The 12,757-nt window shown below is 47.6% G+C and overlaps 1 protein-coding gene across 4 annotated transcripts in view; it reads left to right on the plus strand.

Moving 5' to 3' along the window:
- The first annotated feature begins 4,180 nt into the window (after positions 1 to 4,180).
- TPP2 (tripeptidyl peptidase 2) overlaps positions 4,181 to 12,757 on the plus strand; it is an 80,680-nt gene continuing 72,103 nt past the window's right edge. For 3 of the 4 annotated variants that reach the window (XM_007066240.4, XM_037896462.2, XM_037896468.2), the window contains exon 1: positions 4,181 to 4,596. In XM_007066240.4, coding sequence (XP_007066302.2) covers positions 4,435 to 4,596 — 162 coding nt within the window. In that variant the 5' untranslated portion in view covers positions 4,181 to 4,434. The remainder of the gene's footprint in view (positions 4,597 to 12,757) is intronic. The other variant, XM_037896460.2, reaches the window with a different exon arrangement.

Here is a 12,757-nt window from a genome sequence, read left to right on the forward strand (position 1 = left end):
TTGCAAGGTCCACGGTGGGGCCGGGGATGAGTGGTTTGCCGTGCAGGAGGGGGCTCTGGACTGGGGCTGAGGGGGTTCAGAGTGTAGGAGGGGGTTCAAGGCTGGGGCAGGGGGTTGAGTTGCTGGTGGGGGTGCAGGAGGTAATGTGAGCTCGGGGGTGGGGCTGAGGGGTTTGCAGCGTGGGAGGGGGATCCGGGCTGGGATGGGGGGTTGGGGTGTGGGAGGGGGTGAGGGCTCTGCCTGGGCAGTGCTTACCTCGGGTGGCTCCTGGAAGCAACCAGCATGTCCGGCTCCCAGGTGGAGGGGCCAGGTGGCTCCACACACTGCCCCCACCTGCAGGCACTGCCCCCGCAGCTCCCACTGGCCACATTCCTGGCCAATGGGAGCTGCTGAGTTGGCGCTCAGGCCGGGGGCAGCATACGTAGACTCCCTGGCCGCCCTTGCGCCTAGGACCCAGACATGCCGGCCGCTTCCGGGACCCACGCAGAGCCAGGGCAGGTAGGGAGCCTGCCTTAGCCCTGCTGCAGTGCTGAGCAGACTTTTAGAGGCCTATTAAAATCCCCCGGATTGCTTTCAATAGCCACCAGGAGATTGAGGCCAATAAGTAACTGATTTCTTACCTCGGGTGGCTCCTGGAAGCAACCAGCATGTCCGGCTCCTACGTGGAGGGGCCAGGTGGCTCCATGCACTGCCCCCAGGAGATCGAGGCCGATTCCGGTAGACTCCCAGCCAATCCGGGAGGGTTGTCAACCCCTCCCACCCCTTGGTGCTGTTTCCTGGGCTTCCTCCTACACAGCCATTCTCAGGCTTTCTTCCCCACAACTTCGCTAGGTGGACCCTTCTTTCAGGGCTAGCACCTCAGAGTTTACTCTCACCTCAGGCTTCCTCCTCACCCCCACACTGTTCCCGAAGAGTAACTACACACTCTCTCCTTCCAGTACCCTTCTGCTACAAACATTCTCTCTTTCTGATAACCAGACAGATCCTGCTCCTGCCCAGCTGGGTGGCTTCCTGATCACTTAGGCTCGGTTCTCCATCTAGGTGCAGCCAGCTAACATAATTGGCTGCTAAGATCCACATTAACTCACTCAGAGCCTGTGTGGGTTACAATCCCCCCCCCCCCCCCATCACAGTGTTTTATTAATTGGCTGTATTTGTGTGTGCGTTGTTTCTTATTGGAATCATGTTTTATTTGCATTTAATGTTTTCCTTTATATAAAGGAGATCTAAACCTGACCCTTGCCATGAGACAGGGTATAATTTTTTGTGATCCTGATGTGTATCATGTCATTTGGCAAATGAAATAATAAGAAATCTCTTACTGGCATTCCTATGTATCATACCTTTATTAAGTTCCTATCCCATGAAAGAATCTGAGAAAGGCACGTAGCAAGTGATAGGCCAGAAGCACAGCGTATTCATATAAGAGCTGGTAAAATTATTAGACAAAATTGCATTGAGCATATTTTATCTTGGGGAAAATTAGGTAAAATATGATATAGGTTCACCCACTATAGAACGTTCTGACTTCACTGAGCAAAAAAAAGTTAGTAATGATGAACAGTATAGTAACCAGTCCTCACACTTTAGAGAAATCTTTCAAATAATGGAGACAACCAAACAGATGACGGAACAAGGCAGATGACGGAAGAGAGTTTCATATTTACCTAATTCTTTTTTGAACCCTGTTATAGCTTTGACCTTCACAACATCCCCTGGAAAAAGTTTCACAGCTTTACTGTGCGTTGTGTAAAGTACTTCCTTATGTTGGTTTCAAATGTGCTGCCTATTAATTTCATTGGGTGACCCCCAGTGGTGAGGTGGAGCTGGTTCGCACCAGTTCGCTAGAACCAGTTGTTAAATTTAGAAGCCCTGTTCTGCGAGGGACAACCGGTTCTAAAAAGGCTTCTAAATTTAACCAACCAAAAGTGGCGCCTTAGGCGCCGATTCCACGGGTGCTCCAGCCCTGGAGCACCCAAGGGAAAAATTTGGTGGGTGCAGAGCACCCACCGGCAGCTCCCCGCCCTACCCCCAGCCCCAGCTCATCTCACCTCCGCTCCGTCTCCTCCCCTGAACGCGTCGCCCTGCTCTGCTTCTCTGCCCCCCCAGGCTTCCCGTGAATTAGCTGTTTGCGCAGGAAGCCGGGGCAGGCTGAGAAGCAAGCCGCGGCTTCCCGCTTAGGCCCAGGGAGGCAGAGTGGAGGTGAGCTCGGGCGGGCGGGGGGTGGAGGGGGTGCGAGGAGGGCCGCCCGCGCTGCAGCAGGTAACCCGGGGGGGGGGGGGTTTGCAGGGGAACCACTCCCCACCCCAGCTCACCTCCGCCACCCTCGGCCTGAGCGGGAAGCCGCGGCCTGCTTCTCAGCCCTCCCCGGCTTCCCGCCGAACAGCTGATTTGCGGGAAGCCGGCAAGGGGGGGCGTGGAGAAGCAGAGCAGGGCGGTGGGTTCAGGGGAGGAGGCGGAGTGGAGGTGAGCTGGAGCCGGGTGTGGAGCTGCCAGTGGGTGCTCTGAGCCCACCAAATTTTCCCCTTGGGTGCTTCAGCCCTGGAGCACCCATGGAGTCGGCGCCTAAGGCGCCACTTTTGGCCGGTTAAATTTAGAAGCATTTTTAGAACCGGTTGTCTGCGCCTAAAGCACCACTTTTGATGTGATCAGTGTGGGGAGCGGCAGCTCCCTCTGCTCCCCCCCTAGCTACGCTCCCCCGCCCCTAGGAGCCAGAGGGACCTGCCGGATGCTTCCTGGGAGCTGCCCCAGGTAAGCACCATCGGGACTCCCCACCTTGCCCCCCGGCAGGTGCCTCTGGCTCTTATGGATGGGGTGGGCACCCACTACGGTGGCCCAGGAGACCCTCCTGCCCAGTTCTGGGGGCAGTCAGGGGACGGGGAGGGGGTGGATGGGGCAGGGGTCCTGGGGGGGCATCAAGGAATGCGGGGGGTTGGATGGGGCAGGAGTCCCAAGGGGCGGGGGTGCGCAACGACCCCCTCATGGGGTGAGACAGGAACCCGTTGTTAAGATTTTGGCAGCTCATCACTGGTGACCCCTTGTTCTTGTGTTATGTGAAAGAGTAAATAACACTTCCTTATTCACTTTCTCCACACCATTCGGGATTTTATAGATCTCTATCATATCCCCCCTTAGTCATCTCTTTTCCAAAGTGAAAAATTCTAGTCTTTTTAATCTCTCCTCACGTGGAAGCTGTTCCAAACGCTTAATCATATTTGTTGCCCTTCTCTGTACCTTTTCGAATCCTAAGATATATATATTTTTGAGATGCATGCAGTTTTCAAGGTCTGAGCGTACCGTGGATTTATACAGTGGCATTATGATATTTTCTCTTATTATCTATCCCTTTCTTAATAGTTCCTAACAAGCTGCTAGGGTTTTTGCTGCCACTGCACACCGTGCAGATGTTTTCAGCGAACTATCCACAATTACCCCAAGATCTCTTTCTTGAGCGGTCACAGCGACTATAGACCCCCACTGTCATGTTTATATTCTTGGGATTCAGAGTAACAGTCGTGTTAGTCTGTATTCGCAAAAGGAAAAGGAGGACTTGTGGCACCTCAGAGACTAACCAATTTATTTGAGCATGAGCTTTCGTGAGGGATTGTGTTTTCCAGCCTGGCTTACTTTTGCATTTATCAACACTGAATTTCATCTGCCACTTTGTTGCTTTGGACTTAACTATCTGCGTGCAGGGGTTGTGTGCTGTGCATGAAGAGCGGCACCGAGGCCCCCTGCCGCTGGGCACACGGCGAGGGGCCCGGCACCAGCTGCGCTCTGCACGCAGCCCTTCGGAACGCGTCGCGGGCGCTGGCTCCAGCGGGCGCTGTTCTGTCAGGACTGTGCAGGCTGCAGCGGGCGCGTCCTCGCTCAGCCCAGCCCCTGCGCTTCTCGGGGCTGGGGCCGGGCCCTCCCCAGCTCTGCGACTGCAGCGGGCTCGCCGTGGCCGCCCCGGCCTGAGCAGGGGCCCGGCTGTAAGGCTGGCATCGCAGCCTGAGGGGCCCGGAACCAGGCCCGTGGAGCCTTCTCCCCTGAGGGCCATTAAAGGGGCCGCACAGCAGGAAAGGCTGGGATAATGACCAGCGGGGCGGGAGACAGAAGGAAATAGGTGCCTGTTTCTTTAAGCCTGGCCGATTCGGCGCAAGTTTCCTTACGGAACCAAACGGAACTCGAGTTCCGGCGCGTCAAGTCGCGTGTCCTGTTGCCTTATTGGCTAGTTAGACGCATTCACCCCCCCACCCCAACTCCGGCGCGCGCGTAATTGCGTTTCGCCGTCCTATTGGCTGGTATAGCCCATGCGCCGTGGAGCTCTAGAAGGCGCGGGCATGCGGGCCGGCGATTGGCTGGGTGGACGCGTGCGCCTTCCCGCCCCTCAGCCGCTGTCCGCCCGTCGCTTGGTGGGTCCCAGGCGGCGCTCTGTCCCCTGCCGCTATCATGGCGGCCGCCGCGGACGAGCCGTTCCCCTTCCACGGGCTCTTGCCCAAGAAAGAGACGGGCGCCGCCTCCTTCCTCGGCCGCTACCCGGAGTACGACGGGCGCGGGGTGCTGCTGGCCGTGCTGGACACCGGCGTGGATCCCGGCGCGCCCGGCATGCAGGTACCCGGCGGGGCCGCGGCGCTGGGTCACCGCCCGCGCGGGGAGCTCCTGGGCCTTGTCCCGGTCGCCTCTCCGCGGGGGAGGGACGGTCGGGCTGAGCGGTTCCTGGGCGGGGCGTTGTAAAGGAGCGGGGCAGAGGAGCCCGGGGCGGGCCGGGGACGGCGCCGGGCGGAGGAGATTGGGGCAGCGAGGCGCCGCAGGGACTTGCTGGACTCCGGGCTTGGCGGCTCGTGTAGGCTGGAGGGGTCGGGGTGAGAAGCAGCTGCAGGCTACCGGCGCCTCACTGGCCCCAGAGCTGGGGGAAGGATGTTCTTGAACTTACGCGGCAAACGTGGATAACATGGAAAGAAACGTGACCCGAAATAGGAAGATGAAGAGCTCTGAAGGGCCTTGAAGGTGAGAACGAGGAGCTTGAACTTTGCCTCCCCATCCCACCTCCATAGCGGTGGAATTCAGAGGGATTAAATGGCGAGAGTGATGGTCAAGGAAGATGCCCTTAGCCTCAGTTCATTCAAAACATGAGCCTCTCTGTGGCTTTAGGTAGGACGAGGTTGGAGTAGCCCAGGCAAATCTCATAACATGGAGATTGGTGCTTTTGGTGATGACAAAGGGTTTAGGAGAAAGGATAAGATCTTTTTGCCCATGTGTTAATTTGATGGTGTGCTATCAAGAAGGAGATGCCATGGAGACAGGCTGAGATGTAGGATTGGACTGAGAGCTGGGTCAGGATTGGAAAGAAAGATTTGAGTTATCCACGTAAACATGGTAGCTGAAGCCATGTGAGCAGATCTGATCACTGAAGAGGTATAAAGTAAGAAGAGGAGGGGGCCAAAGATGCAAGACTTTGGAAACTCCATGGAAAGGTGGGCAGAGAAGAGGACCCCACAACAAGACACTGAAAGAATGACCAGAGCGGGTGGAGCACTAGAAAGCCCAGTGATGACAAGATAAGTGTTAAAAGCAGTGAGAAGTCACGGTTGAGCAGAGAGTCCGAGATTTGGCATCAAGTCATTAAAGTCGCTTGTGAGAGGTGGTGGACAGCATCATGCCAGCTAGCTCAAATCTGCACAGCTGTTTGAATAAAGACGAGCCCTCTGATATCCACATTCTCCTCTTTCCTTCCACTCCTATCCACCCAAAATGAGACTACTAATTTTTTCACTACTTGATCTGACAATATCCTTCTCTCTCCAACCTTTAATTCTCCATTGGCTCCCCTTCTTCACTGCACTGAGTGCAAACTTCTTGTCTTTTCCTTGAGGGTGCTATATAGCACTGCCTACCACCCTCACCTTGTCTCATCATGATGCCTTCCACTCCTGCTGTTGATGCTAGTTTTGGTGCCCTGTTAGTCTGATGCTCCCATGACAATGTTGGGGTTTTTTTTCCCTCCATTGCACCCCTATGTATGGAATATATTACCAATTCCACTGATATCCACCAAGTCACTACCCTCATTCAAATTCCTCATTAGTACACACTTCTGTCATGATTTTTCATGTGCTCAATAATAAAAAACAAAACAGTTAATTGAGTGAGACCTCAAGATGTACAGATGCTTAAATTGGGTAACTCCATAAACTTGTTCCCCACCCCATTCTCTGCGTATTGTTTGTTACCTTTACTTGTCTTGTCATGTTTCAAGTTCGATTAAAAAAGACAGTCTCTGCTCCAAAGAGCTTATAATTTTGTAAAGTGACCTGAACACTTTCAGGTGCTGTAAAATAACCCAGGGTTTAATTGTCACAACATAAATATACTGCTTTTTCCAAAGTAATTATATTTGGCAAGAGCAATCAGTTTGTATTGACTTACTGTGTAACAAAATGCCTGATGGATTGACAAGAACCTAGCCAGCCCAGGTTTTTTTTTTTTTTTTTTAAACCTATAACCACCTACATAACACCACCACCCCCATTCATAGACTCATTTAAACCAGTTATATTGGTCGAGTTAAAAATAATAGATTTAAAACAGTTTTATCAAGCTTCAACTTAACTTGAAGATTTGTGCTGTTGCAATTTTAGATTAAAATATAAAATGAACAACACTATAAATGTTTTTATAAACTCTTCAGTGCCATTGCTGATTGATAAAATTCAAATAAAATAACCTGACTGCTGTAGGCAAAGAACAAAATATTAAATAATAAAATTGTATTTTTGTTTTCTCTTACAAATTCAAAATGGCATAGAAATCTTTGTCATCATGCAGCAAAATTATTTCTCTTATGCTGAAAAGTTATAAATAACTTCATTAAAATAAATAGACCAAATTTGGGAAACTTTGTTTTACACACATGAATTCCCAAACATTATCACCTCAATATAAATTTTATAATGCAGTATTTAAAATATAATTGCAATCCATTTAAAAAAAAGCCAGTTACCACTGAGTCTTATAATTCAGACTCACTGAAATTGCTTTCAGAATTCAAATCCTTCATTTAAAAGCTAGTTCTGAAGGCCCAGCTGTTGCCTTGTAGTTTCTAACCTTTCTTTTTCCTAGTGCATTCAAAGAAAATGCTCAGTTGATTCCAGCAGAAGAATGCATAGGTAGTTAATACTTGAGACATTACTTGAGCATGAAAGTAGCATGAATCCCCTAGCTGGGTCATGGGCAGTGGGGCTTGAACTCAGAGCCTCTGGATTTGAAACTCTGAGCCTTTGCTGCCTGAGCTGAAAAACCCAGATCTATTAGTGTAAAAATCCTACTTTCTCATAAATACTGTCATTCCTCAACTAGAGGTCAGAGAGCCACACTGTAAGTGTGGGTTACACATTTCTTCTGGCAGGTGAAGCTTTCCCCAAGTGCCACAAGACCATTGCTACTCAAATTCCTGTACTGGCTATCAGTTGCAACATAACTCCCTGTTCTGGAGGGAATAAGCATGGCTTATATTGTAGGAGCAGGATTTTATAATTATACTATAAGAATAGAGGTACTAATGTATGTCTTGATTTCATTTTAAGAATGACCCTCTGGGACATTGGTAGAAATGCATCTGACAGACTGCCAGGGTCTGTACTGACGTTAAGGCAGGGACAGACCAGAACAATCCTTATGACTGATTATGGGCACCCTTTTGTTTTAGGATAAGCTATAATGTCTACTATGGTTTCCTGTATGTATTACAAATTAGGCACTCTAATTAAATATACATCTCTTTGTTTTAAGGTTTAGTGAGTAAAAGACAGGATCTTGTATTGTGTCTATGTTAATTAGGTTTCAGAGTAGCAGCCGTGTTAGTCTGTATTCGCAAAAAGAAAAGGAGTACTTGTGGCACCTTAGAGACTAACCGATTTATTTGAGCATAAGCTTTCCTGAGCTACAGCTCACTTCATCGGATAAAGTGATGAAGGTGCCACAAGTACTCCTTTTCTTTTTATGTTAATTAGGTTAAAGGAATGTTAAAGGCCTGAGCCACAATGTAAACTGTTTTGACCACAAGATTTAGTGAAGTTTAATTTAGAATGTATTCTGCTGAATATAAAATACTGCTGTCTTCTCTGTGAGAGATTGTTTGTGTGAATGAGGAATGCATGCATCAGGAAAAGATAAGGTGTGAAAGCCATCAGAAATGTCCAGATGGTCAAGAAAAAGTGAGAGACTTGGAAACACCAGGAGACAATCAGAAAACATCCATTGTATCCGATGCTAAACATGTTAGCAGCATTGAGGACCTCAGAGGTGAGGCAGGCACCACCGAAGGCGAGACAACAAATAGGAGATAATGATGGGAAGCCGGACAATAACCATCAAATGATAACAGCAGAAAACCCCAAGATTAACACCACTTAAGGACTAATGATTCAAAAGGGAATTTACAACTATAAAGATGGGGTGTTTTGCCGTGGAACTCTGGGTTCAGTCATGCAAAACCTCACACTGGATCACGACCGACAGAACCCAGCTCCTCACTCGTGTTCAGTCTAACTGGCTATTAGATTGACTCAAGCTACAACAGACTGGTAACTATAAAAACATTAAGTGGCAGGACTGTGTGCATGATATGACTGAAAAGCATATGCTAACTGTTGAATTTTCAATAAATACGGCGTGTTTGCATTCACTCCTATAAAAGATCCGGTGTGCTTTGTTTTGCATAACAATATTCTTATCCTTGTTTTTTTCCAGAACGCTCTTTTACGATTCCATCAGTGGATAACCTTTACGTTTTTAGTATTCACTGGAAAACTTGACTTGGTTTCCAGTTGATTTGCTGTAGGTGGAAATCTGTTTCCAGCATAAAACTCTTCTACCTATTCAAGAGTAACTGTTGGTTCTTCTGTTGTAAGTGGGAACTTGTACCTATAGGGATCATTCACAAATGCTAGAAAATGGTGCTGCTAAAGCCTACTCATAACTCTTTTGGAACACATTTTTGCTATTACGTAATTGCAGTTCAGTAAACTTTTTTATAATCTTCCGGACTTCAGCAATTGAACATGAATTCCTATGTACAGAGTCAATGTCATTGCTGTTAGCTTCAGTATTTCGAGCAATTCCTCATTACACCTCTTCAAAACAGTCCTGCTTATCTGTCAGACAAGAGTCAATATCCTGCCTATTCTCTTCATGGATTTTCATTAACCTGAGTCACTCTGAAATATGCATTTCTATGCAAGCAGCATAAATATTGGATCTTACTCTTTTGAGGCATGATAAATGCATGGCCAACTTCATGTTTGTTTGGCAGCTACAAAGGGATTGTGAATTAATTTAAGTACCCAGACTCAGTTACTTCAACTGGATTCATAGTGGGGAACCCTGTGCCCATTCGGAGTGCTATTGAAGTGAAAGGGTATCCATCAGGAGCTTCACATTGCAGGATTGTGGGCGTAGATATTATATTATTGCCTTTAAATTTTTAGGGAACAACTTTCCTTACGTTTTCCTTAACAACAGGCAATGCAAGAACTCTCCTTATTGAGGAGGGCTGATAGTGGTGACCTTCTAAACCCAATAATACTGTTTCTTCATTTAGCTTGAGATGAATTCTAAGTAAGTTAAGATACGCTCTTCCCAACCAGTCAATCTTCCCACCCACCTGGAAAAAAATACACTCCTTCCATAGTATTTGTATAGCAATACAGGTGTTAGTACTTTATGAAAGAGTCTTTGTTCGAAATAACTTGGTTTAAGATAACAGAAGACAGCATGGTGGTACTCCCAATTTCTTCTGGAACCAGTGGAAAAAACCAAGCTTGGTATTGAACTGTGTGCTGTCACTAAGCAACCAGTATAACCCACTTCCTCACTGCTTTGTTTCTACTCCCTCTTTCTCCTTCCTGTCCTTTCTCTGTATATGTTCTCAAGGATCATGCCTATGGTACTGTAGGACATGGCAGGAGCAGTAGTATGCAAATAACATATCCTAGTCTGTTTCATTCTTCTGTATGATTTGGGGGAGCTGTGAGTTTGTCATTTTTTTGTAAGTGGTGTGGAGGGGGTTGTTAATGAGGGACAGACTGATATTTCCTCCTTAGAAAATGCAAGTGGTGGTGTTTGAGTAATTGGGAAATAAGTATATGTGATTCTGCACTGAATTTGGGACTCTGAGCATTACTAGTGTAACTAATTTTTTTTTTTTAAGGCTTTTGCACCATAAGTCCTTTTCCAAAAATCGGGTAATTGTTTTATACAGGGCTGACAAAATAAACACATGTTGCTGTCATTTCAGCATAAATCCATAGTTAGTCAATGTCAATAACCTGTATTAATGCAGAGTTAAGGTTATATGGTGATATGCTGGCCCCTTGCAGAACTGAACTGAGCAAAACTCAAACTTCTAAAAACCAGGAAATGCAGAGTTTACCTTGCCCATGCAATCTTTTAACTCTATCCTCTTTCAGCAGTGCCCCAGTATGCTATGTTAACATGCCTTTACACTGCCAGTCCCACAGCTGCTGAAATGTACAAGCTTTTTTTTCCTTTTTGTCCTTTAATAGAGTTAGATGGGATTTTGTGGGTGGATGGGTTGTAAAAGGAGGTGAAGAGCTTGTACATTTCAGCAACTGTAGGATTCCTGGGTGGAGTGCACTGGCAGAGCTGGTGAAGTGCCATACTTCCATCCACCCTTCCCATAACCCTCCCCTCACTGCAATCCCAAACCCCTCTTCCCCTGTCACCCCTCCCACCTCACTTCTAATACCACTCCTCTCCCAGGAAGTGTTTACATGTCTGATTCCACCCTCGTCCCCAATACTTTGATTGAATTCTCCCAAAAATGAAATTGTTACCCATGACTCTCAAATTGCAGCAACTTCCAGCCACTCCGTTCAGAAGTCCGTTTGCCTTAGGTGGCACTTGTGATTAACTTATCCTTAGTTATGTTGATTGAATGGAGAGGTCTGTAATTGATCCAGTCATTAGTACTGCTCAGTTTAACAATACTAGGCAGCAGAAGTAAACTGTTTTTGGTGGGGATGGCGGGAAATATAGTTCTGGAACCTCTTAGTCAAATGACCCATTTGGACCACTAATGCCACCTTGTGCCCAATGAGGCTCACCAAATTTCAAAACTATCCGACTAACCATTTAGGTTTTTAGAGCACTTATAAGATTTGAGCTTTAAAGCACATAAAATGGCAGGAATAGAAACTCTGTAGCCATTTTTTCTATATTGGCATACCAACACTATAAAACAGTACATTTTCCTACATACTGTTCTCCATTTGGGCCCCACTAAGATTTAGTGGTGCCATGCACTACTTTGAATAAAACTTGACAGATGCTGAGACTATTTTAACCACATCTTCAACCCCACCTAGAAATGTTTTTGTTTTTTTAATTGCTGTTTTTTGGGGGCTTATATCTCTGGAACCCCTGGTTCAGATTACTCAAAATTTGGGTCACTGGAGCTATCCTGCACCTTCCTAGGGCAGACTAAATTTCAAAGAAATCTGATGAAGGCCTAGTGTACACTACAGAGTTAGGTTGATGCAAGGCAGCTTATGTCGACCTAACTCTATAAGCATCTACATTAAAATGTCACTCCTGTCGGTATAACGTGCCTGCTATGCCGACTTAACTCCCCCTCCGTGAGAGGCAGAGTGCTTAGGTCGACGCAGTGTCAGTGTAGACACTGCATTACTTACGTTGTCTTTCATAGCCTGCAGGAGGTGTCTCGCAATGCCTCACCTTGACCGCTCTGGTCACCGTTTTGAGCTCTGCTGCCCAGTGACCAGGTACACAGGTATACTCCCCTCTCCTCTAAATCCTGTGAATTTTTCGATTCCATTTCCTCTATGCTTGGCATGGAGAGCTCACCTATTGACTGCCCAGCTGATTGTGCCAGCTACATGCTGAAGACAAGCTCCTTCCTGGAGTATGCAAGAGGTCATGGGTCTCCGAGGTCTGTGGAGAGAAGAGGGTGTGCAGGGACAGCTCCAATTGAGCCGTATAAATGTCGATATCTACAAGCAGATCGCTTGGGGCATGGAAGAGAAGATCCCTGAGAGAGTGCTGCGTGAAAGCCAAGGACCTGCAGCAGGCGTATCAGAAGGCAAGGGGGGCTAACAGTTGCTCTAGTTCAGAGCTGCAGCTGTTTTTACAAAGAGCTGCATGCCCTCCTCGCCAAAGACCCCACCACTACCCCCAAAAGTCCTGTGGATGCTTTGGGAGAGCGGGAGTCACAGGCCTCCACTATGAACAGTGACAAAGAGAAGGAGGAATATGGGGAACAGGCGACTAGGGGATCCAGTGACACAGCAAGCCAGGACCTGTTTTTGATTTCTGGACAGTCGAGCCAGTCCCTACAGTCCAGCATGGGTGAGCCTAATGCATGGAGAAGGAATCTCTGGTAAATATGGAGTTTTTGTTGATATTGCAAGGACACATCTGTTCTTTTACTCTTTTTACTTATGCTAGAAGAGATAGTGACTCAACCAGTAGAGGTAGAGTTGCTATCTACTTCTCATTCCCCTATACAGTTAGGCAGGGGGGGCACTGCAGAACAGAGATGCACCAGGATGTCCCATGAATCCTTCATAGAGCTATCGAGGAGACTTTCCTGAAGGTAGTTTGCAATCCTCTGCCAAAAGTTTCTGGGGAGAGATGCCTTACTACTTCTGCCGCAGTAGGACACTTTCCCATGCCACTCAGCAATTACTTCAGCAAGTACCATTGCAGCACAAAGGCTAGAAGCATACGGACCAGT

This window comes from Chelonia mydas, chromosome 1, assembly GCF_015237465.2.
Source record: "Chelonia mydas isolate rCheMyd1 chromosome 1, rCheMyd1.pri.v2, whole genome shotgun sequence".
NCBI lineage: Eukaryota > Metazoa > Chordata > Testudines > Cheloniidae > Chelonia > Chelonia mydas.